The sequence below is a fragment of the Nyctereutes procyonoides genome, unplaced genomic scaffold, assembly GCF_905146905.1.
Source record: "Nyctereutes procyonoides isolate TBG_1078 unplaced genomic scaffold, NYPRO_anot_genome, whole genome shotgun sequence".
In the NCBI taxonomy this organism is placed as follows: Eukaryota; Metazoa; Chordata; class Mammalia; order Carnivora; family Canidae; genus Nyctereutes; species Nyctereutes procyonoides.
Genome location: NW_026575140.1, coordinates 44,285,761 through 44,310,965, shown reverse-complemented (window position 1 = coordinate 44,310,965; position 25,205 = coordinate 44,285,761). Strand labels below are relative to the sequence as shown.

Genomic DNA, 25,205 nt, shown 5'->3' with positions numbered 1-25,205 from the left:
CATGAAGAAACTTACATTGAGTGCTTTTAAGTCAGATTGTTAGGTCTGTCAGTTTACATTCTGAGTTCACAAACACTAGTGGTTTCAAGTGCAGACCACAAATTGTACTGTTTTAAAGTTATCAATCAGCTTCTTCTGAATAGCTTTAGGTCATATATATATTTGGACAGAAACCCAGCTGAAGCAAGTACTGAGGACGTGTAGATTTATATTCACTTCTATAGAAGAAACGCTAATGTATAACTGAGTTAATAAGGTTTATTACCAGAGACCAAGATCTGTGTTTTCTAACTCTCCTTTAAGTGTTTCTCTCCCTAAACACACACATATTGTATATATTTTTATTATGTATTTCCTAAATTTGTTCTAATGAGATAATATACTTTTAGAAAATTTATCATCTGAGATGTGAATATTTGTACAAGGAAATTTTTCTTGTTCATTTCCACATTAGGAAAAATTGAGGAATTGGTTAATTAACTCAGTGACAAAGTATATATATATATAAAATATCATAAAAATGATATTTTTTAAGATTTTATTTATTTATTCACAAGAGAGACAGAAGCAGAGACACAGGCAGAGGGAGAAGCAGGCTCCATGCAAGGAGCCCGATGGTGGGACTCCATCCCGGGACTCCAGGATCAGGCTCTGGGCCAAAGGCAGATGCTCAACTGCTGAGCCACCCAGGCGTCCCGAAAACATGATATTTTAAATAAATAAACTGTTAGATATACCAGTAGTTGAGGAGCAAAGAGGTCAAGGTTATTGAGTGAAAAGAGTGGATGGTTTGGTATTATTGAGTTCTTTGTTACTGTTTTTTGGGGGTAAAGGACTTATGTAGTTTTCTTATTAGAACATAAACTTTTCAGCTCTACAGTTTCTTTAAACATAAGAATTATTTTCTCAGTATAACAAGAGGGAACACTCACAGTAGAAAAATCAGAAAATCGAGGAAAGTAGAAAAGTCATCCATGGTCTACTCCCTTTCCTGTTTACAGACAATCAAGTTCTTACCTATTTCTTTTCTATGAGTCCTTAAAATTGGAAGAAGAGATAATGATGGGAAAAGGGGGAGCAGCTGGTGACCAGAGAAGGTATTATTTGTTTCTACGCCTTTCATTTTCTCTTTTTTGATAATTACCATGTACAGGTATATCATAGGAGAAATATCATTAGAGAAATTGGTTCATTGTTTTTATACTTTGTGGGCTAACCTCCAAGCCATGTTCTCATCCGGCATGTTGTTTCCTCTCTACCTCTTGCTCTCCCCTGTACTCAGCTAGGTGTGCCACTATTGCTTCCTGTCTCAAAAACCCTATGGTAACATGCGCTTTTAAACAGCTGCCATGTTGAAATGAGCGGGTTTCAGGGGCAGGAAACTACTTCCTATGAGAATTCTTCCCTCTGAAGTGCACCAGTTTTTTTTGGCCGTTTGAGGCAACAAGAAAGCATAAAACATTAAGTTCATTTCCATGATATGTTTACTTCTAAGGTTTTATGATCTGTGATTCTTAGCAGCTGGCACTGGGCACACATTTTTCCTTGGTGCTCTGTGAATAAATTGCCCAGTCCTGAGGCAAGACCTGCTTTAGGAGAAAAAAATGAAAATTTCTTTAAGTCTACTCTAGCCAAAAGACAGAGCTGATCTTTGTTGGGATATTTTTAATCTGTGGTAACTGAGTTTACTTAGCAGTAATATTCACTCAACACTTTGTTCATTCCTTTATTCGTTCAGTTAAATACTTGTTGAGTCCCTGCTGTGAATCTCAGGGAGTGAATAAGCAGAACAAAACATGCAAAAATCCTTGTCCTTATAGAATTTACAGTCAGGTGGAAGAACTTTGGAACTGTTCATTCAGGGTTTCTCAGTTGTAGATTTTACACATGCAGTAGAGTCAGTCCTACTTTGTGAATGTAGATTGTTTCCTAGGAACCTTCATGGCACTCCTTTAAAGTCTGAGGACTGAGAAGTCCCCCATTTTTTAATGTTAACAGATTAATTACCTGTAGAAACATATCTTCAGTACCTACCAATTTCTGGCAGATGGATAAGATAATTTATATGGAAATAAGCCTGCTGTATGTAAACTGTAACACAGTGTGGGTGATGCTATAGTAGAGGTTAGAACTAAGATTGCTGGGACCCGAGGAAAGCTAAACCTTGCTGGAAGCCCTGCCCACTGCTGTTTTTGAAGAGGTTTCACTAAAATTGGGCCTTGAGTGAGTAGGAGTTCTCTTGTCTAGGGGTGGGAAGGGAACTGAAGCAGAAAGAGCATAAACAGAGGCACAAAGGTGGGCAGGTACATAGTGTGGGTGACAAATTAGGAGGCAGCCACTCTGATTAGTGTAGAAAACTGGGAGGCAGCTGCAGGAGGTGAAGCTGGACATGCAGGATGGGGCCAGATTGTGAAGACTGAGACTCTGTCCACAAGTCTGAGCAGTGTGAGGTCAGGGGCTGTGGCCTGTGTTGAATGAATAGGGAACCATTCATAGTTCTTGAGTTCAAGCACTAACATCATTAGCAAGTGGAACAACTGTGGAACACTGAAAGGGTCAGCTTTAGTTGACCGTTATCTTTTCCTCTCCCCCCATCACAGAAAATATCTTACTTACTCACCACCTATCAACTATCCAGAAGATTGCTAGGAAGCAGGAAATGTTTAGAGCCACTGTAGAAGTCATGGAATCCATGTGTGCTTTCCTTGTAGTGGAGGAAAACCTATTTTGATTTGCTTGTAATTTATAAAGCGTTTGTTGACAGTCAATCTAACTGGTTTTCAAGTCAAGAGGAGATTAATAACTACAACAAACATAAACGATATTTGTTGTTAAGAGGATGAATACAAGAAGGCATATTCTCTGAGACAAGCAGTGTTAATTTTTATTTTGGAAGTGAGTGAGAAGCAGAATGAAAAGCAGAACCATAACTTTAAAAAGTGAAATAGTCTGGGTGGTGCCATTTAGTGGAGAGGCAAATGCCATTGTAAATATCCTAGCGAGTTGGAGTTGTCCCCATCACAACACAATATGGTAATTGGCGTTGCTAATGATGACCAAGCCATTAAGAAGAGGTCGAGTTGTGGAGCCTAATGGAAAGGGCGAGATAGATAGGTCTGGTCTCTAGCAGAAAAGGGGAGCTTTAGGGTTGGGCTGTTGGGAGGTGTACAAGTGGTGGATAGGGGTGGAGTAAGAAGCTGCTGTCAGGATTGCAACAGGACAAGCTCAATAAGAGGTTTTCTGCAGAATGAGAAGCCAGTGATGAATCTTTGCTCACAGGAGTTTGCTTTAACTCTTCTGGGAAAGGGTTACTTAGGAGTGAGAGGAGACTGCCTCTGCAGGCTAGGAGGAGGAGCTGTGGCTCTCTGTGAAAAAGGCCAGACTAACTAGAACCCAGCTGGGAAAGACTAAATCAGGTTAACTTGTTTACACCTTGAGGTAGGAAACCTATGGTTTAGCCTTGTTTTTCATAATCTGTATTTTTGGAGACACAGGAGGCAGGCTACTTGTTTTGATCCTAGCTGGGATAATGTGGCCAACTTCAGTATGTTTCCTTATCAATAAAATTAAAGATGGTACTGACCTATAAGACTGTTTTGAGGATTGAATGACTATGCCTGGGGATTTTGGAATGGTGCCAGGCACATGGTATAAGCTAAAAATTTGTTGGCTTGATTATTTTTTATTGGTGAATGTACTTTGGGTTAAAAACAAAGAGCTCAAATTGTATTCAGAATGCTTTAAGATGGTAGGAAAGTGTGATCCACTAAATATAAAACAGTAACTGATAGATTCTGTATCAGAAAGGCTACAATTAGAAATGGTTAAATCAAAAAAGTTTAGGCACTTAAAGTAGACAGTTTCTCAAATCTAGAGGAGTTTATTATGTAGACAGCACCAAAGGTGATAATACATTAGGTTCTGCTGTATTTTTAGGGAAAAATGAGACACAAAGATGCCTTTAATTTAACTTTAAAGATCATGCAAGGTATATAATTTGGTAGGAATGTATTAGACTTTCTGGGAAAGTCCGTATAAAGGTTCTGTGTTGCTTTCACTAATTCAGTTTACTTAGGAAGTGGCAGAAACACAGGCATACCCGTTTGTAAAATGATGTCCTCAGAGTTGTGTGGAAGTTAAAAATCTTCTAAGTCAGATGATGTGTTAGGGAGTTTTGTTATTTAAGCAATTATAAGAGTTTAAAGGAACTCTGAAATATGTGTTCAGTTTCTCCTGAATGCTGTTTTATCAGTTTCTATTTCCATATGTGTGCTTTCCAAAAGCAAAGTTCGCTCAAAATATAAATTATACAGAAAGTTGGCCCTTCCTCCTGTTCATATTTTAAATATGCCTTTAGTTCCTTCTCAGTGATATTTATGATGCATTTATAGTCGCAAGAACAGTTGTCAGGTGGTTGGAAAGGTGCTCTTTTTATCCCATGTTCTTTGATAGCAAAGAAGTTAGCTGCATTTTTTCCTTTTCTTTCCGTTTGAGAAGGAGAAAACTGTAAAACTCCCTAATTTGTATTTGTGGAAGGGAAGTCCAGTTCAAATGATGAGTAAGCTGACCTGTAGGTATTTAAAATAAAATTTTAGGTTTATCATATTCAAGTACGTTGGGTAACTCAGCTATGTTTGAATGTATGTATCAGGTGGAAATAGGTAAGAACAATTTGTAATTAATGCAACTCTTGTTTTTAATAGTGATTTAAAGGGCTTACAGCTATTAGAACTGACAACAGTTCATTCAATTAAGCGCAATTATATCTGCAGACTTATTTACACAGTTAATTTGCTCAAGCTGTAGCAAGGCTGTAATTCATAGCAATTTTTTTCAATTAGAGTTTAAAATCTTTTATTTATGGTAAGAGAAAAGACAAAGTTAAAAAAATCAATAAGAAAACAATCTGCCAAATGTATATTTTCCCAGTGAAAAATTTTGTTATTTAACAAGATCACATGCAGGGAGGCACACAGATGTGATTTGTATAATTACATAATAAAGAGATGCAATGAATCTTTTATTGTATACCTGCAGACCCATTTTAGAGCGGATTCACAAAACAAAAAAGTTAGATGCGCAATGCCTAAATTTAATATTCTGGCTGTTTTTGTTTTTGTTGTGTTCAGTTAAAGCCATTCTGTAAAAATAGGCAGATCTGCTAATAACCATATATTAGTTTTCTAATTGGAAAAAATCATTTGATATATGGTGTTATCTCTGAAGAATCCCATCTTTTCACTTGTTTAGAATGACCATTTGCCCAGGTTGGTTAGGAGGAGGGGGAGGATAGAGAAAGCCAACTGGTTGGAATGTAAATTGTAAGCCCACTTGATGTGCATTTAGGAAGTAGGCTACGGGAGATACACAAATTGGCTGAGATAAAAATGCTTTCATGTTTTCATGCTTATTCCTTTATTTAACAATTATCTGTAAATCATGTATTATATGAGGACAAGACCTGATCCTTGCTAGTGGGAAAAACAATAATTCAACAATTTTACGACTATTTGTTATGATTATGGTAACTACCAGGAGAGATGTCTTAGTTTGCTCTGGAGGTTGAAGGCAGTACGAAGAGGGAGTCTCTGCGGTACATCTTTTTTTTTTTTAATATTGAAATCTGAAGCGTGAAAGAGTTAGCTAAGCTAAGAGGAAGCAGTTTTTCTGGCCAAAGGAAACAGCATGTGCAAAGGACCTGGGGTGGAACCAACATTGCAGCTGGAGCAGAGAGGACAAAGAAACAGGCTGGTGAGGCAGGCAGGAACCTGATCAAGCAGGGCCTTATGGGCCATATTACCTTGGGCCTTATAGGAGGGGAAATTGAAGGCTTTAAAACAGGGCAGTAACATAATGGGACTTGAATCATTGTATGAAAAAAAGAAAGAAGGATCCCACCACCCTGCCCTTGCTACTGCCCTGGGAGCACGTCTCCTTTCTCTGCCCACTCTCTGCTTAATACCTTCCTCCCATTCACTCATTCTTTAATTCTTTGCAATCTGACTACCACTCCACGCTCTTGGGCCTTCTTCTTTGAGGTCACCGGTGAGCTTCTTGCTATCACACTTGGTAACTTTTTTCTACTCTTAATATCTAAAACATTTGATGCTATTAAACACTCTCTTCCTGAAAGATGTTCCACAGCCCCACTGCTATCTGGCTTCTGAAACATGGTACCTTTCTGTGACTTTGCTCTCTTCTCCTCTCTCCTTTTTCCCCAAGCTGCTGCAAATGGCAAGTCTCATTTGTTCCTAAAACTTGTTTTCACCTGAGCTCCAATTATCGAGCCATGTTAGGCATGATTCAAAGCATTGGGGATGCTCTAGGAAACAAGAGGCTCCTTAAAGAGTCAGCATTCTAAGATGTGAAACCTGTCATTAAGTAAGATAATTTTGGGCAGTGATAAGTGCAATAAAGAAAATAAGGTAATGAGAAGAGAGAATGCTGAAATAGTTGGGAGAGGGACTTCCTCCTGGGCAGTGGCATTGGAGTCAGGCCTGAATAATGAATCGGAGCCAGATCATGTGATTTGGAGGAAGAGTGTACCAGGCCGGGGGAGTAGCAGATGCCCAGGCCCCAAGGGGGGATGGTCTTTCCATTTCATGCTGGGCTCCCTTACCTGGATTTCTTATTGACACCCACCCCCCCTAACTGTTTCAGAATTGGTATCTCTCTTTCTGATCCCACCAAACCCGTGGAGAATTTCTCTGTTCCTCTTAATGCCATCTCTGTTCACCACCCTCAAAACCTCTTAGACCAGCAGTCATAAAACTTTTTCCACGAAGGAAAAGACAGTAAATATTTTCAGCTTTGAGGGCCAGGCTGCCTCTGTCACAACTACACGATCCTCCTGTAGAATTAAAGCAAATGTAGACAATATAGAAACCAATGAGAGTGGCTGTGTTCCAATAAAATTTTATATATGGACCCTGAAATTTGAATTTTCACTCATCACAAAATATTATTTTTTCCCCAACCACTTAAAAACATAAAAATTTGTACAGCTTCTTAGCTGTACAAAACAGGTGGCAGGCCAGATTTGGTACATGGGCCAAAATTGCTGACCCCTGTCTTAGACTTCTCTTGACTTCTCCCCTTTCCTTCTTCTCCAGCTCACAGACAGCAGTTGGCCCAGTGCTCGTAGTGCTCCCTGCCAGTATTTGCACCTCTGCTTGTTCACTATCTCTCTGTCTCTGAGCTCTCTTTCTTCTACCTGGGTGACCCGGCAGTTTCTCGTGTAGTCTCTCTGCCTCCAGCCCTCCATACAGACAATGAACGGTCTTGCAGCTGGATTCAGGTCATAGAATTGCCTGGCCATAAGCCTTCGTCAGTCCCTGTTGCATACAGAAAACAGTCGAAATGCTTCCTTAGTGTGGCTTTCAAGGCTCCTTGTGATAAGATCTCAACTTTTCAGCTTCTCCCATTTCTCCGCTTCTGCACTGTGTCAAAATACGTTATTTACTGTTTTGCACTCAGGCCTTAAACATTTTTTCTGTTTTTCTGCATTCTTTTTTTAATGCACTTTGCCCATGTCTTGTGCTCTCCATCTGCCAAAATCCTGTACCTTTCTTTTTTTTTTTTTTAAATTTTTTATTTATTTATGATAGTCACACACACAGAGAGAGAGAGAGAGAGAGAGAGAGAGAGGCAGAAACACAGGCAGAGGGAGAAGCAGGCTCCACGCACCGGGAGCCCGACGTGGGATTCGATCCCAGGTCTCCAGGATCGCGCCCTGGGCCAAAGGCAGGCGCCAAACCGCTGCGCCACCCAGGGATCCCAATCCTGTACCTTTCAAGTCACTTTCAAATGTCCCTGATCCCTCCCCTCCTCTCTCCAATAAGAGGTGTGTATACATGTAGTGCTTCGGCGGTGGTATGCAGTCCTCTTTTATAGAGCATTGTGTTCCACCTTATGCCTCAGTTCTTTTGTAAGCCGGCTTCCCCTATGCAATCCCAAGGTCCTTGAGCCCAGGAACAGTCTCATTCACTGTAATACCGCCTTTCACAGTAGGTCCATTGAATAAATGCTAAGTCCTGTATAGATATATACAATTTGTAGACAGTCTAACTGGGAATGTTTTGCTGATGGGAATTGGGCCAAATTAAATCCTAGCGTCTTCTATAAAGAGACACAGTTTTGTGAAAGATTAGGTATTTTGGAAGACTTTGGTTGTATTCTTGATCCTGTCAATAGCTTAGATAAATAAGTTCAGGCAAATTACTGATGTTCCTCTTCAAGAATGGAGATGTTTCTTTTTATAGGAAAGAGAAATGAGTGCTCTTAAATTATAACATTTCATTGCCAGACAGTTCAGGGCCGTTATTTGCTTGTTTTAGATTGCTGTCCACTTTTCTTACAGTAGTCTTCCTGCCTCAGTCTCCCACCAGATTGTTTGTCACATGTATTATGTTTTTGTTTTAATGAATGGTTCTTCTGTTGTATGTGTCTTTTATATAGGTTTTAGCTCAACTTTTTTGGTGCTAGAAATATAAATAATAAACACTAGCCTCTTAGTTACCTATCCTGAGGTGACACCAACATGGTAAGAGAGATAAATATCTCAGAAGAAACAATTAAGAAGGCTCTGGGGCAATATGGGAAACATGACATGGGTTTGGTGGAAAATGAGAAAGGTGCTTTGTAAGTATCTTGTAATCTTTTGGTTAACGTGTGCTTGGGGCAGGTCATGTCTCCCAGGTTTGTGGTGTGTAGCACATTTTTGCGAATAGGAAGGGAAAGCAGCAAGAGGATGAGACTCAAGATTAATAAACTTCTATGTGCCAGTTGTTGTACATGCATTGCATTTGGTATTTTATCTTTTAATAGCCAGGGATTTGGATCTTAACAGCATCATTTTCCAAATGAGCAAACAAAGCTAATAAATGGCAGACCTGAAATTCAAATTTAAAGCTCTCTGGGATTAAAAACAAAAACATGTGCTATCTACTCTTTCTCCCCTACTCCCAGCTTTATTGAGGTATAACTTAAACCCTATCTCCTGTCTTTTCTCTTGCCTCTTTGTTTTGTTTTTGTTTGTTCTTTGGCTGACATTGGCATTTAAACCTACGAAGCTTGTTTCTATCCTGTTTTATAGTATGATGCTTCTGAAGCAATTTTTGGTTCTCAGAGAAGTGCCTCGTGCACCTGTATTTGGTATTGTTAGATGTTAAGTTTTAATAAAGAGGATCTGAAAGGATTGTTTTTTGTGGGAGGATGGGGGTGAAACAGGTGACTCAGTTCATTTAGCTCTCCTAAACAGAATTCAGTATTTTTCTTGTGAAATATTTTTGACAGTGTAAATCAAACTTGGTTTACTGTTACACATTTTATTACCTGGTTATTATATAACATGCCCCATGTTTACAGTGCTTGGATCTGAGTATACTAGAGGTGCTGTGAAAAGCAGCCTGGACTTGGAACCAGGAAGAGCTGGGTCTGAGGCTGTCCTTTGCCACTTGCTGGCTCTGTGACTTTGTGCTCATAATTGATCCTCAATTTTTCTCAGCTTCAAGATGAATTTAATAGTGCCTATCAAAAAGGTGGTTTTGTGAGGGTTAAATGAGGTAGAATATATGGAATAGCTTCAGAGAGTGCCTGGGATTCGGCCAACATTCAATAAATGGCAGTTATTCACTCCCACCCCAGAAACTGAAAATTGCCAGGGAATCTGTAAATGATTATGTAACGTTTACATGTTTGTAAGTGGGAACTTTATTGCTGATAGATATTACTCAAGTTATGAACTTCTGATGCAAGAAACCCCCTTATGCAAATAGCTGGCTTCCAGTTGCTACAAAAGCATCAGTATAAGGTAGGGGCTTAGACTTCCAAATCTGGAACTATAGAGTCTGTGAGTTCGAATTTTGATTTATTTCATTAGCTGAGTGATCCTGGGCAAGTTATTCAACCTTTTTGAGTCTTGGTTTCCTCTTCTGTAAAATGAGGATAATAATAGCACCTACTTTTCAGGTTGTAAGGATTACATGAGCATGCGTGCACATGCATGTGTGTGCGTATGTACCAGCACCCCATCAGGGCTTGCCACTATTATTTATGGTCTCTCTGTCTTCCTCGCATTGTGTAGACAGCACATAAATCACTGGAAATTCCTTGTAATTCCTTCTCACATCTTATCAGGAGGATCCTCTTTTTACAAGTCTATCTTTTCTCTCTGTCTTCAGTGCCTTCTTAGTTTAATTCAAACCGTCCTTTTCTCATATACTCTCAGCAGTCCTCTCCGTTGTGTATTTCTTGTCTAGATACTTAAAAATCTGGTTTGGTTTTATGTGGAAACTGAACATTTTCTAACATTTTATCATTCTGAATGATAAACCAGCTATGTGTTAAGGCTACTTTTATACAAAGAAATATGAGAGCCATATAGTCTCAAGCAAATAAAAAAATGTATAAACTACTTTATTGTGTACTGAATGCTTACTCAGTGCCATTCACATTGGTACATCGAGACTCAGCATGATCGAATCACATGTTTAAAGGCACCCAGTTTTTAAGTGAAAGAACCTGGATTGATAGAAGCGAGGCCTACCTGGTCATTGGTCTCAGAATTCCTGAGATTAGTTGCCTTAAAGCCAGCAGGCACCTCCTCACCACTCCCATCTGCACCCCTTATTAACTTAACACTCTGCTTAAACTTCAGCTCCAGCTTTCAAGATGACAAGGTCACTCATAGTTCTCTTTGAAAGTATGTTTTCTCTTTTTGCAGGGGAAGATGTATATTGTTTCAGATACTGTGTCTTAAATTGGTCTTTTGTGGGTTGGCTTGGAAACCTAACCACATTTATAGCAGTGCGTGTTGGGAGACACTGCTTTAAATTTCAGACAAACTGGGAATGAATTTTTAAAAAGGCAAAACCTTGCATAAACTAGAGAGTACCAGTGTATTTGTTCGAGTGTGTTACTGCATTGATATACCTGAAAGGCTTGTATGTCACACCTGAACTAGGCACATTCTGGAATTTATACACATTATTGCACTTATTTGCTTAGCTATCTGTTCTCATCTGTGGCTGACCTTTGTATCCCAACTACTAGCATTGTGTTTGGCACATACTAGGAACTCTATGAAGAGACCTATTTAGTCCTCTTTAAAAATCAATGTTTTTTTATACTTTTCTGTATGCTCGATATAGTTCAATTAAAAAAAATCAATGCAGTAAGAGTCAGGCAACATTGAAAGAGGAATATTGCCACATAGTTACCAATCAGATGAAAATACTGCTTATGCTAGGCTGAACTGAGACATTTAAAGGTATTTGGGAGCCACTTAAGAGACTATTACTTTGATAATTGAGAGGGGCAAGGAAAGCAGTCAAACAAGTTCTTTCTTGGCTTGGAGTCTTGTTTACTTTTCTCAGGTTAGAAGTGATAGGTCTAATGGTTTTAAGGAATCGTGGAGACAAGTCTGCTGTGAACCCCAACATACTGGGTTCTAAGTTTATAGACGTTTTCTAGTTGGGGTTGTTTAAGGGTTTGTAGCACACAATGATCAGAAATTATTATAATAATTCTAAGAGTTAGAAGAAATCGAATTCACCCAGGGATACTTCCCCAGTTTTATAACAGAGAACACTAAGAATCAGAGCATCATATGACTTGCCCAAGACCTCTGCAGGCCAGCACTTTAGTGCATTTTTTAAAATACAGCTTTGGGGCACATGGGTGGCACAGTCAGTTAAGTGTGTGACTCTTGATCTCAGCTCAGGTCTTGATCTAAGGATTTTAAGTTCAAGCCCCACCTTAGATTCCATGCTGGGCTTGGAACCTACTCAAAAACAAAACCAAAAAACAAAGAAACAAACAAAAAACAGCACTGTGCTGGATTTGTGATTGAGTGATGAAATGATACAGAAGGTATTTACATGTAGAAATTAAGAAACTAAATGACCATTTGGTGAAATAGCTGTGAGAAATTTAAGATACACGTATTTGTGGGTAGAAGATTTAAAGATTATTTAAGAGAAATTGGGATTATGTAGGATCCAGCCATTGGACATCAGACATTGTGAAGAGCAGTGTCTTGTGGGAGAAGAGATAAAGCTCCTTTCTTTGGCTCTTGCCTCACTGGAAGTTGAGGTTATGGACCAAGTCCCTCTTGATTATCCTTTAGTCCTATTTCAGCCCTGTGCCTGCTGTCAGGCAGATAGATGGTCAGTAAGTAGTATTGAACACATCTTAAAATGCTAACTCTGGGATTATGTTGTGAAAGACCTATTTGATCATTTCGACTGGCATTTCTTTTTTATGCTGCTCCTTTTGTCAGAAAAGACACTTAAAAAAAAATATTTATTCACTCATGAGAGATAGAGAGAAAGAGAGAGAAAGAGAAGCAGAGACACAGGCAGAGGGAGAAGCAGGCTCTATGCAGTGAGCCTGACCTGGGACTCGACCCCAGGTCTCCAGGATCATATCCTGGGCTGAAGGCGGCGCTAAACCGCTGAGCCACCCAGGCTGCCCTAGAAAAGACACTTTACAAAGCATCCCCAGCCTGTTAGACCTTAATGGAGATAACAGTTCATATTTGGACAGCAAAAACAAAGTAGTGAGAGCTCATTACAAATAACAAGATGCTCTCTAAAACTTTCATTTAAAACTTAAGACAGCTAAGATGGAGACAGGTGAAGTGATTATGAACTAGACCCAAGTACTGTACTCTCCCACCATGCCACAGGGCTGCACTTGACTGTTCTTGACTGGTTTAGGGGAATGGCACAGCCCGTGACGCCCCCCCCGGTGCAATCTGCTCAAGTCCAGCTGGGGCCTGGCTCTTCTTTTGCCACTTGGGTCGGCAGAGCCTCCTAGAGGCTTGGTCTTTATGCCTGCTGCCTTCGGGTCACAGTCAAGGCCTTGATCACATAACTGGGTCAGAATGACCTGCCCTTGTCTTGTTCTTGCAGTGAGGCTAGCTCTCACCATACTCTTACTGTGGAACTGAGGCCTCAGGAAGTAATTGAGTCAGGGTATTTATGGCTGAAGCCTGGGGCCTCAAAGTTAGAAAGTGTTCACCTTGACTTGGACCTCGAAGGAGAGAAACATTTTTAAACCTTTCCCAGCCTTTTTCTTTAGTCATTAAAGAGTTACAGCCTACAAATTCAAAATAATTGTAACCATTTGATTTTATACAAGAAAGATACATATTCTGTGGTCTTACTGATCTGTGTTATGTTTAGTTTCTATAGACACTAGGCACTTGCTTTTTTAGTTGTTTCTCTAAAGAGTTATTTTGGAATTTCAGATAATTTAGCCTATATTCAACAAATATAGTTTCATACAGAATACTGTTAGCTATTCATTCTTTTATCTATTTTTCAGAGAAGTGAGCTTGTAAGCCTAATATTGTTGCTTCCTAGGCAGTCATTTGAAACTTGCTGTGGCTCGTGGATTCTTCTTTTAAAATTTTATTTATCATTTTAAAGAAGTTAATACTGTACTTGAATTTTAGGAAAATTGAGAAATAAATAAAAATTCCAAGATCTATCACTCAGATAAACATTTTTGTTAATATTTTAGCCTTTATTATTTCACTTTGTTTCATGCATAATAGATAAATAAATTTAAAAAATTCGGGGATCCCTGAGTGGCTCAGTGGTTTAGGGCCTGCCTTCGGCCTAGGGTGTGATCAAGTCCCACATCGGGCTCCCTGCATGGAGCTTGCTTTTCCCTCTGCCGCCCGTCTCTGTCCTCTCTCTCTCTGAAATAAATAAAAATCTTCAAAAAAAAAAAAAAAATTCAAGGAGATCATAGAACGTAATGCTAATTTGTAACCTGTTTTTTTTTTTTTTTTTCCACTAAATGATTCCTCACAATTTTATCTAATAAATTTTGGTTAGGGTGATAAAAGTTTTTATGGTATATAGTTTTCCTTAGTATGGATGAATAAAAGTTCATTTATCTAATCCTCTAAAGAAGAACATACATTGTTTTTCCTCTGTAAACCATCATTGTGCCTCCATTTTTGTGGAATTTTCTGATTATTTCCTTAGACTATAAATGATAGTGTTTTCTGGATTTTTTTTCACATTTTAAGATTTTTGGATACTTATTTATGCTGTGATTTATGTTGTGCTTTAATGGAAACATCTTAAATTTATCCAGTTGGGTGTTCTAGAACAGCGAGTTCTCTAGGTTCTTTGCTGAGTATACGGTTTTGGGGACTTTGGTTGTCTGAGCAGTGTTTCTAAATGGTTAGATCTTGTCTAATGGTTAGACAGTATCATAAGCATTCTGGGCTGCCAGATTCCAAGATTTACTCTGAAGGTGTGAGGTGGAAGCCACTTTAAGCTGCTGGAAGATAATCCTGTGGAAGAGACAGGCTTTATCATTTTGCGTTTACCAGGTGTGTTGCAGTGAACCTTCAAACTCTTCCAAGTAAAATAGGGTCGTCTTTTAATCCCCCCTTATGATTAAACTGGCTGCTAACCTTTTATGACAAAGATAGATACCCAAAAGCAATTTCAAAGGGTGAATCTTTTGGTTAGTGGTTATAAAGATTTCACATGGATAGTATTCTCAGTGTTTTGAAGTTACTTTATTGGTCAGGTCTGCTTCAATGAAATCAGCAAGGCTAGTTTATCTTTGCAGAGACTTGTGACAACAAGCTTATAACTGCACTCCCTGGGGAGCACAGTACACTTTCAGGATTTTTTTGCTTCAGGCTCCTCTGTGCAGCCTTATGCTGTGAGCTTTTCAGATTCTAGGTGTGAAACTGGTTTGACATTAACTCCCACCATGACAGCTTTTTAGATAGCCTCTTTGCATAAGTCAGAGTCTGCCGAGCTAGTGCCATGCTTGCCACATTAATTTCTTTTCTCTGTATTTGCTCCTTACTTCATGCCTCCTGGTTCATAGAAAAGAGCCATTATACCTCAGTAGTCCTAACGTTTTTTGATCAGATTTGTGTTTGATAAAATTAAACTGTGTCAGTAATTGGTAAAAACCAAACCAAGGGAACCTGTAGTTAATGGAGCATTGAGTTGAAGACCTGATAAAGGGTGGAGTTCTTTAAGCACAGATGAGAGATCTTATCTGTTTATCACCTTCCTGTTCTTTGACTTCAGTGCTAGTATGTTCCATCAAAAGCCTCCGCTTTAGGGTCATAATTTAAGCACTCTTTTCTGTGTTATGCTTCAGGTAATTTAGGAACATTTATATTTCTTTTTTTTTATTTAAAATTAATAAATTTTTATTTAAGATATTTTTATTTAAGATATTTGACATGTGATTCCTTCTGCCGCCAATCACCATAGTTCCACCAAAGCCAGAGTGATGATCTTCAACCAAAATAGCACTTTTAAAACAAACTTTTGTTCAATCCACAGCCGTCACTGTCCAGAGGTCTTCTTGGATCTCCACTTGAATATGGACATACTTCAAAAACTCCCCACTGTAATCTTTGAGGTCCAATTTCTTTAGAGCCCCATTTAGGGTCTAAATAGATAAATGATCTTCCTGGTTCTCAAACATCCTCTAAACATGAATGAGTTCAAATCGTATTCACCCCTTTAAGTCCAGACACTGTTTTCAAGTGAAAAGCCTTAATATTCATATTCCTATCTCTTCCTTTTCAGACCATTCTATCCTCTGTCCCATGTTTTTGGACTTTGATGCTCTCTTTTTAGACGAAGCAGCTTCTTCAGTATATTCCTCTTGTCCTAAATACAGATTCATTTTCTTTGGTATTTCAGAACTTACTATGAATTCATTATTGTCCACCAATTTTATATCACATCCATCATCATGTTCAAGAGTTGTTGCAGCCTCTTCCACTGTTTCTGACTCTTCAATAGGAGAGAGAGATCCATCATCATCCAAGTATTTGTATCTACGACTGTCAAAATCTTCCCTTTCTAAATCTTCACCAACATTCATTTGTTTCAAGGATTCCTTGAGATAGTATTCATATTTCAATTTTTCAAGGTAGTTGAAAAATCCTCTTGCCACCGCTTGCTCAAAGCTTAAAATCTTTCTCCATGGTAATGGCTTTTTTACATTCTCAGATTCTAAAAATGGGAACCCAGATCCTTTGTCTTTAACTTGTTTCTTATTTATTTGGGAGCGTCTAGTGGTTTTTCTTCCTTCTGGTCTTCCCCTTGGTCTTTCTTTTGGCTTATATTTCCTCTTTTTACGTTTCTTTTTTTTGAATCTTTCAAAAATAGCTTTTAAAGTCAGTGGTCTTGGTTCAAAAGAGGAGTCACTAGATGAATCTCTTGCTTCAACACCTCCAGATGAACGAACAAACTTTCTAATAGGGTTTCTTTGCCCCTGTTTTGGTGAGTAAGGGACACACTGAGTCTTAAATAAGCTGCTACCAGAAGAATTATCACTTTCATTGTCAATTTCTACAGCTGAATTAGATGCCATTATAGGTTGAAAAAATTCGTTACTTATTCTCCCCCAAGTCCTCTCCAAATTGTAATCACCACTTGTTTGCTTCAGAGTTCCCAACAACCACGCGGAAGGAAAGAGGAACATTTATATTTCTAAATTGGTCTAGCTATATGTCTTTCATGGTTTGTGTGTCTCTCCTATATATTATCTAGTGTAGATTTAATGATTTTTTTAAAAATTACTTTTCTTCGTAAATGTGATAGCATTCTGGCCTGACATAGTGACTGATGTATTTACCAACTGGAAATACTATGTTAAATTTGAAATTGTACTCATAAAATCATGGGATTGTGTACTACTGTTCTTCTAAAGATATGTGATTTTGCAGATAAAATTGCAAATGGAGCTATGGAGAGAAAATTCTTACTCAAGGACCTATATAGCTCAGTGTGGTTGTTTTTCTTTTAGATTTCTGTGTTCTCTCCTGGTGACTTAAACAAAAAAGATGGGTTTATTGGCCCAGATACCTACAACCACCTAAGAGGAGGAAGGAAGAGAATCCGTGAACTTCAGTGATGTCAAGGCATAATCCCTTCATTAGGAGTCATTGTTTCTGTTTCTCTTCATTAGTCTCATTTCTTGCCATAGTAAGGTTTTCTCCAAGTGGCTTGAAAGAGAACAACTGGCTGCCCCAAGATATAATTTTGGCTTCTACTCATCAAATCTCCCTGAAGGTCTTTTAGGTCACCTTTTGGTCCCATAGGTAGACAGTGGTTGGTCAACTCTGGGTCATGGTTGGGGGTCAGGCAGGATACTGAACTATAGGCCTAACAGAACCAAATGAGGTGAGAGGTTTCTAGACAGATAAAAATAATGCCTACCATAACATCTTGAACTGGCAGTTTAAAAAAATTATTTTTAATTGTGGTAAAATACACACCATTAAATTTGCCATCTTAACCGTTTTTAAGTTACAGTTCACTAGTATTAAGTACATTCACATTGTCGTGCAACTTGTCTACAGAACTCTCTTCATCTTGCAAGACTGAAAATATATTCCTAACTAAATGCACCCCCCCCCTCCATTCTCCCCTTCTTCTAGCCCCTGGCAGCCACCATTCTCCTTTCTGTTTCTATGACTCCTCTAGGGACCTCATATGAGTGGATGCATACTGTAGAAGTGGAAAATTTTCCCTTTCTTGTAGCTTCTTTGGTTGGTCTAATAATTAAATTGGCATCAGATCAACAGGAGAAAAACAAATTTAATTTTATACATATGGGAGCTCGTAAAAATAGACTCAAAGAAGTGACCAAAGCAAGGCAGCTTTTTATACCCTTTTTTACCTTAAACAATAAATTTGTGAAGAATTGGTAAGACAAAAAGTTTGGGCTTGGGGTAGCAAATTAATGAAGAAGTAACAAGTCATGTTTATATAGCCGCCTCCACCCTGAATCTCCTATTTCTAACAGTAAGGATGCTTTCTACCCTGTGGGTTGCAAGGAGGGTACCCTTCTCATGGGGAATTTATTTCCTGCTGTACTGGCCATTTCTTAAGTAACTTTAATTCAAAATAATCAATATGCTAGAGTGGCATATTTTAGGGCAACCTGCCTGGAACTCCCTCACTACAGTATTTATCCTTTTGTAATTGACTTATTTCACTTAGCATAATGTCCTTAAGATTCATCCATGTTATAGCATGTATCAGAATTTCCTTCCTTTTTAAAACTGAGTTAGTCTTCCTTTGAATGTATATACCACATTTTATCTATTCATCTGTTGATGGACACTTGGGCTGCCTTATACCTTTTGGCTACTGTAAATAATGCTATGAACATGGAGGTACAAATATCTCTTTGAGACCCTGGTTTCTTTCTTTTCTTTTCTTTTCTTTTTTTAAGATTTTATTTATTTATGAGAGAGAGAGAGAGAGAAAGAGAGGCAGAAGCAGGTTCCATGCAGGGAGCCCGATGTGGGACTCCATCCCAAGACTCCAGGATCACACCCTGGGCCGAAGGCAGCACTAAACCACTGAGCCACCCGGGCTTCCTGAGACCCTGGTTTCAATTGCTTTATGAACTGGCCTTTTTTTTTTTTTTTGACAACTCTGGCTCAAACAGGATGAAAACTAAGTTCATCTTTCCCTGCCCATTATCTTAATCTCCTCTTATCACCTTCACTGGTCACCTATGCCTGATCCTTGGGTTTTTTGACTCCTCTGTCATAGAGTTTTGGCCACCAAGCTTGACCAGTTTTTAACTGTTAAACATCCTTTCAGTCCAGTGCTTTCTGAGAATGTTTGTTCTGAGGATGTCCTGTGAATAACGAATTTCAGGGTCAGATTAAGTTTGGGAATTGCATGTTGCTTAGTTTATCCTTTTCTTCGGGGGGACCAACATGTATGTTAACATACTAAAGTCTTAGGAAGTCTCACAGTGAAGAAACTATTAAATGTTACTCAGTTAACTATTTTCCAGCTATATTTGATCATGGACTCACTTTCACTTAACACTTACTGATACAGACTTGAGTAAGAGCACAGCTCTTGCTCTCCTCTCTCCTTGCCTTTCCATCTCCACTCCTACTGCCTTTCTTTCACTTTTATCTCTTGCTTGGACTGGAGTCCAAACCTGGGAAATTAGGGCTTATATAAATCTTTTTTAATCTCTTTGATCAATTTGGCAGTCCATTGAAGCCCCCTTCTCTTGGAATAAGAGAACATATACCATTAAATACATAGGATTATAAATCATTCACTGATTTGCTAGAGAAGGCTGTCCTCTGGTTCATCTGCAGTTGCCACAGACTGGAAGTGCTCTGTGGGGACAGTATGGTGGGGAATAGTGTGGACAGTAGAGTTAGGACGTTCTCTGTGGGCAAGTTATTTAATTTCTCTGTCTCTATTTACTCATCTATAAAACTGAGATAATAGTAATACCTACCTCCTAGAGTTGCTGAGAATTAAGGAAGCCCTAATATTTAAAGTACTTAGAATGAAGTGCCCAATAGCTGTTGTTCTTTCTTTCCTCCCTTCCTTTGTGATATGCATTATTTTGATCATATTGCAAAAGATGGTTTATAGTTCCTCTGAGGTTATTTGGAGTATTTGCATGCATTTCCATAGTTCATCCCCAGTGAAGGAAAAATGCATCTGATGACATTATCCATAATTAACTATTTTGGTGCTCAGTAAGTGGAAAATATACAACATCCTCTTGTTAGTGTAGAATGTTTGCTTTATTTAACAAACACTTATTCTCAAAACCTAGAAAGTAGAACGTTAGAGGAAACATTGTGGAAGGAAATACGGTTATGGGTGAAAGGCTGACTTGGAGGATTTTTATTTTTACTGAGATCTTAAATATTTTCCTTTGAGAGTTTCAGCAGGGAAGAGCTTGAATTCCAATCATAGCTCTCTGACGTTGGGCAAGTTACCCAATGCCTTTCCATTTACTTATTTACCATAACTTATTTGGAGAAATGGGGCTGGTTATACCTATGAGGATTAATTTGAATATTAAATGAGATGACATGTATATAGAAACATAGCCTGTGTAGGTGGGCTGTAAATGGTTTCCTCTCTCCTTCCAGGGAAGTGGAAGATAATTTCCATGTGATAGATTGCTCAGCTCCAGTGATTCTCTGTGGGTGGTGAATCTCCCTCTTACCCAGTCTTTCTTGGCAAGCCTTTTAAACGTTATTATTGTTATTGATATTGGTGGTAGTGTTGATATTTTGTTTGGCATGGGCGCTATATTTACATGGTTCACAAAGCCAACCAATATAACAAGGTGCAAATTGAGAAGGACTTGCTCCTGTCTCGTCTTTGTCCCTGTCAGCTTCCTTCCCTGCCTACTTAAGTATCCTCCTTTTATTAATTTCTTGTGTTCAGATATAATTAATACAAGTATATGTTTTTCTTCTCTATTTTTGTGCAAAGAAGAGCATACTCTCTACTGTTCTGTACTTTGCTTTTTTTTCATTTTACAGCATATCCTTCTCACTTTCCTTATTATTAGGGCATAGAATATTTCCTCGTTCATATGCATGCATGCAAGTGTGTGTGTGTGTATGTATGTGTGTATGTATTAGAGCTCCAGAGTCTTCCACTGTGAATGTGCCATGTTTACTTAACCAATCCCCATATTCATGGACATTTTTTGTTCCCCACATTTTTGCTATTGCCAACTGTTCTTCCTCATATGTACAAGATTGGGCAAATTCCCAGATGGTATTATTGGATTAAAAGATAAGTGCATTTATAATTTTTATTAATCTGGTAAATTGCTCTCCATGGGGTTTGTACTATTCTGCTTACATTGGTATGCATTTATTTTTATTTTTATGTTTGCATTGCAGATAGTTCATACCCCTCCCTCCATATCTTTTTTTGAGTTGCCATCTTGTTAATGTGGAGGGTATCCTACACCTGAAGGAGATCCCTTCCTATTTTTCCTAAGTGGCCCTGGGCTGTTAAAAATCCAGTGTTTTCCAAGCCAGATCCTGGGACACGAGTTACAGTGGGGTGTGAGACCAGGTATTGTGCCTATCTCTATCTGTTCTTGTCCCTGTCTTGGGATGTGAGGGTGGAATGATTGGGTGTATTATGTGCCTGAGGCACCAGGTGCGTCTGGGGAGACAGCCATTTGTTCTGCACATAAAATACTACTGGCTACTGTCTCCCTTCTTTGGAAGCTCTTTATTTTTTTAAGGAGTTATGTTCATTGCTTTTTGTAAAAGTTGTTTCTGTTTTTTGAATATTTAGAATTACGAAGAAAATTTAAAAATGCTTGGAATCTCATAACCATTGTTAATATTTTAATATCTTCTCAATCTTATGTGTGTATTCTCATCATAAATGGTCATTGTATACTGCATGATATTTTATAACCTTTCCTTCATTAGTGCATTGTGAATATCATTCCATCTTCCAGTAATCATACGCATATGTACATGTATGTATATGTGTGTGTGTGTTTTGAATAGAATTCTGTTGGATGGCTTCACCATGATTCTGTGTTCCTGGATGAACATTTGCGATTGTTTTGTTATTTTACTTTATTTGTTTTTTAGATTTTTACTTATGAGAGTGTGTGTGTGTACTTGAGCAAGAATGGGGCCTGGGGAAAGGGGGTGGTGGCAGCGGGGAGAGGAAGAAGGAGAGACAGACTTCCCTCTGAGCAGAGGGCCTGACTTGGGGGCTTGATCCCAGAACTCTGGGATCATGACCTGAGCCACCCAGGTGCCCCTTGTTAGTCATTTTTTTTTTTTTTTTAGATTTAATTTATTTTTTCATGAGAGACAGAAAGAGAGAGACACACACAACACACACAGACACAGGCAGAGGGAGAGGCAGGCTCCATTCCATGCAGGGAGCCTGATGTGGGACTCGATCCCAGATCTCCAGGACCACACCCTGGGCTAAAGCCGGTGCTAAACTGCTGAGCCACCCGGGCTGCCCTTGTTAGTCATTTTAAACAGCCTTATGATGAAGATTGTTGTAGCTAAATCTTATATATCATTGTTATTTGTTTAGAAGAAATTCCTAGAAGTAGAACTGCTGGGTCAAAGTACAGATGCAGTTGCTTTCCAAAGCTGACATGCTGTTTATATTTCTAAATGAGAATGCTTGTTTCATCACATCTAATCAATTTGTGGGTATTATAATGTTTTAAAATTTGCCAATCTGCTAGTAAAAAATGGTAATCTACATTTTACTGTCTAGACTTAAAAATTTTGTTTTCATACTTGAGAGTCATATTTTTTTAGATTGCCTTGTCATGCCTTTTGTCCATTTTATTATTGATGTGTATGTTTCTTTTTGATATTTAAAGAAACCATAAATATATAGGACAGTAACTTTTTGTCAGAGATGGTACAAATGTTTTTTTCACCTTGTTTGCCTGAATATTTAGTGTCTTTTGATAGGGAAGTTATAGATTTTCATGGACTCAAATCTAGCAAACAATTCTTTTTTTTTTTTTTTTAAGATTTTATTTATTTGAGAGAGAGAGAGAGTGAGTGTAAGCAGGGGAGGAACAGAGGGAGAGGGATGAGCAGACTCCACGCTGATCCCAATGCCCTGAGATCATGACCTAAGTTGAAATCAAGACTTGGACATTCAACTGACTAAGTCGCCCAGGTGCTCCTCTATCAGACATTTCTACTTTTGATGTCGTGTTGGAGAGACCTTTTGACTTCTCTGATTGGATAAATATTTATCTCACTTAGACTAAGTAATTGGTGTATCTGAGTTTTTAAAAAATGATGGGGCATTTATTTTAGTGAATTAGATAAATGCTGACTTAATATTTTCTGCTGACTGGGCTATCCAGTTGCCCCACCACATGCACACATAAAATTATCTTTCTTCCCTCGGATTTGAAATCCATGTGTTAAATTTTTTTAAGTTATGCTAGAGCTCTCTACAAAGGGCATTAGAGCACTGGGCTGTTTGCAGGCGGTTGGTATTAGGATGATATTGAGGAGGTGGCTTAAACTCTAACTGGATTTCTTTTGTGAAATCACATCTGACCAGAGTTGTTAATGAGGATCTGACAAGATAATGGATATCAATAATAAACTATATAAAGAGTGTTTATGATGCTACTAATTATTAGGAAGGGCTAGGCATTTCTGAGAACAATAACTATAGTTAAAACTAGTAACACAATATAATAAAAGGTTACATTTTGAGTTTTGGAGGAATTAGGAAAAAAAAAAACAACCCCACAACAATAGCTTATCTGGCTTTAGAGTAATTTCCTATTAGCCAAATAGAAGCCAATCACTAAACTAAAAGTAAGCATGTTACAACTATTTAAAAAATCTTTACAGGAATTAAATTCAGTATTTAATTTCCTGAGTAGGTTAAAAATAGAAGGTGAATGTAATGCTGCATTTAACTTTTCACATGATGATACTCTTCATTTGGTCTTTTTCTTTTTAAAAAATTGAGACATTTACTTTATTTTGAACAAGAAAGTTGTGTAAGCAACTGAAAATATACCCCACAATAAGAGAGGTTCTTCTGCCATTGTGCAGCATATCGCAACAGATATTTAGGGAGGAAAAATACCATATTTGGTGAATTATGTTATTTACTGTCACCTCTTCTAAGACAGGTATGGCATTTTTTGATATCTGGCATAAAGTCTAAGAATCATGCCCAGGTAGAGCACGCTAAATAGTTACATTTTGGGAGATTAAACTTCCATTTAGTTTAAAGTTGAATGTATATACTAATCCAGGGCTACTGAACCACTATTCTTGCTTTAAAGAAAACAAATATGATTTGTGCACTTTTTGCAGTTGCTTTCACATAAAAATCAATTTTATTGTTTCTTTGACTTAAAAATATTCTGGTGAAATAAGTCTTGCAAAAGAAAGATAACCTATCTTTGCTTGTACTATAAAAAAGCAAAGAGTAATGTTTAATTTTTTGATCAGTTATGTTTAGGGCCTTTACAAATAACACATTAGTTTCTAGAGAGCACCACTATGCTGTCCAGACCAAAAATTTCATGTTTTCTCTTTGAGCATCAAAATAGTCCATACTGGTTCTCCAGCAAAGAGCCAGAAGAAAATAACATAATTCTTTTCATCCAGTGTAGAGCAGTGATAAATTCCTGCAGAAAGTATTAGTGTTACTTCTTTCTCCATGAAAATCTGGATCCACCATCCTCTTTATCTCTGATGTCAAAATCTCCAGTCCCAATCTAAGTCCCATCTACATCAAATTTCCTTATCCAAATGTTCCTCATAAAACATCTTAATTCTTTTCTTCTAATGTGATAGTTTATCTTCGCCTATGATTATTATGTTCATCCAGGAGTAGTTTTTCTCTTTCTGGATTTTCTCTAATTCTGAATTGTTTTCATTACTAGTAACAGGTACCAGGCTGATGCAGTTGAGGCAGGCTGACTGGACTTTAGTCAATAGAGGTTCCTCTGGCCTGTATATCACACTTCACCATCTCCCCTGTTTTGCCTGAGAATTAAACCAAATCCTGGGGGGCACTGATGGAATATAGCTGACCTCAGGCTCTTCAGTTGGTCTTTAGATTCAGACATTGCCACTAGACCTACCCAGTCAGGCACCTGGACTTGTGTTGGGATCTGATAGTAGCTGACTTTCAGACCATAGTTATTTCATACTGCTGAGCTTTGGTTTCTTCATCTGTAAAATGAAGCTCCTTTGTAGGTGTTTAAATGTAATGTTCAGCTCTGAGGTCCTCTTTGCAGCTACAATTTCTCTGATAGGAGGAGTAGAGGACTCTGAAAGGGGGCCAGTTTTTTGCATTCTAACTATGAGAAATTTGAAATAACTGCTGACTTCACTTAATTTTTTTGTCCTGAAAATACAAGACAAATGGTTTTCATTTTACCTTTCATTCCTGATTGTTATCAAGATAATAAGCAGGTAAGCTTCAAAGTCCCAAATGAAGAAATTTCCAGTAGTATAATTGCAGTCCAGTAATGTTGCATTTTAAGTATTAACATAATGAAAAATGTTTCCATAGAGTTCAGGAGTGAATTTTTTTTTCTGGATGTGGATATAGATTATAGTGCAAATTACTTGCAGTGTGGATGCAAGTTAAATTCTTGACTCTTCAAACCCAGAGGGGTGAATCATTTTGGGATAGTTAAGTTTTCTAGGTGGTTGAGAGTGTATTCTTATGATTACCATATTTTAAAAACTTTACTTTGGGGGGAGGGGCAAGATGGCGGAAGAGCAGGGTCCCCAAATCACCTGTCCCCACCAAGTTACCTAGATAACCTTCAAACCATCCTGAAAATCTACGAATTCAGCCTGAGATGTAAAGAGAGACCAGCTGGAATGCTACAGTGAGAAGAGTTCG

General features: G+C 38.2%; 2 protein-coding genes across 3 annotated transcripts in view; one reads left to right on the top strand and one right to left on the bottom strand.

Moving 5' to 3' along the window:
* Positions 1-25,205, top strand: part of JAK1 (Janus kinase 1) — a 129,896-nt gene that overhangs the window by 2,446 nt on the left and 102,245 nt on the right. The gene's annotated exons all lie outside the window — the stretch shown is intronic.
* On the bottom strand, positions 15,181-16,459 carry LOC129497057 (TATA box-binding protein-associated factor RNA polymerase I subunit D-like). Its single transcript, XM_055305513.1, has one exon. It carries the CDS (start codon positions 16,375-16,377, stop codon positions 15,559-15,561), a length of 819 nt encoding a protein of 272 aa, XP_055161488.1. The 5' UTR covers positions 16,378-16,459; the 3' UTR covers positions 15,181-15,558.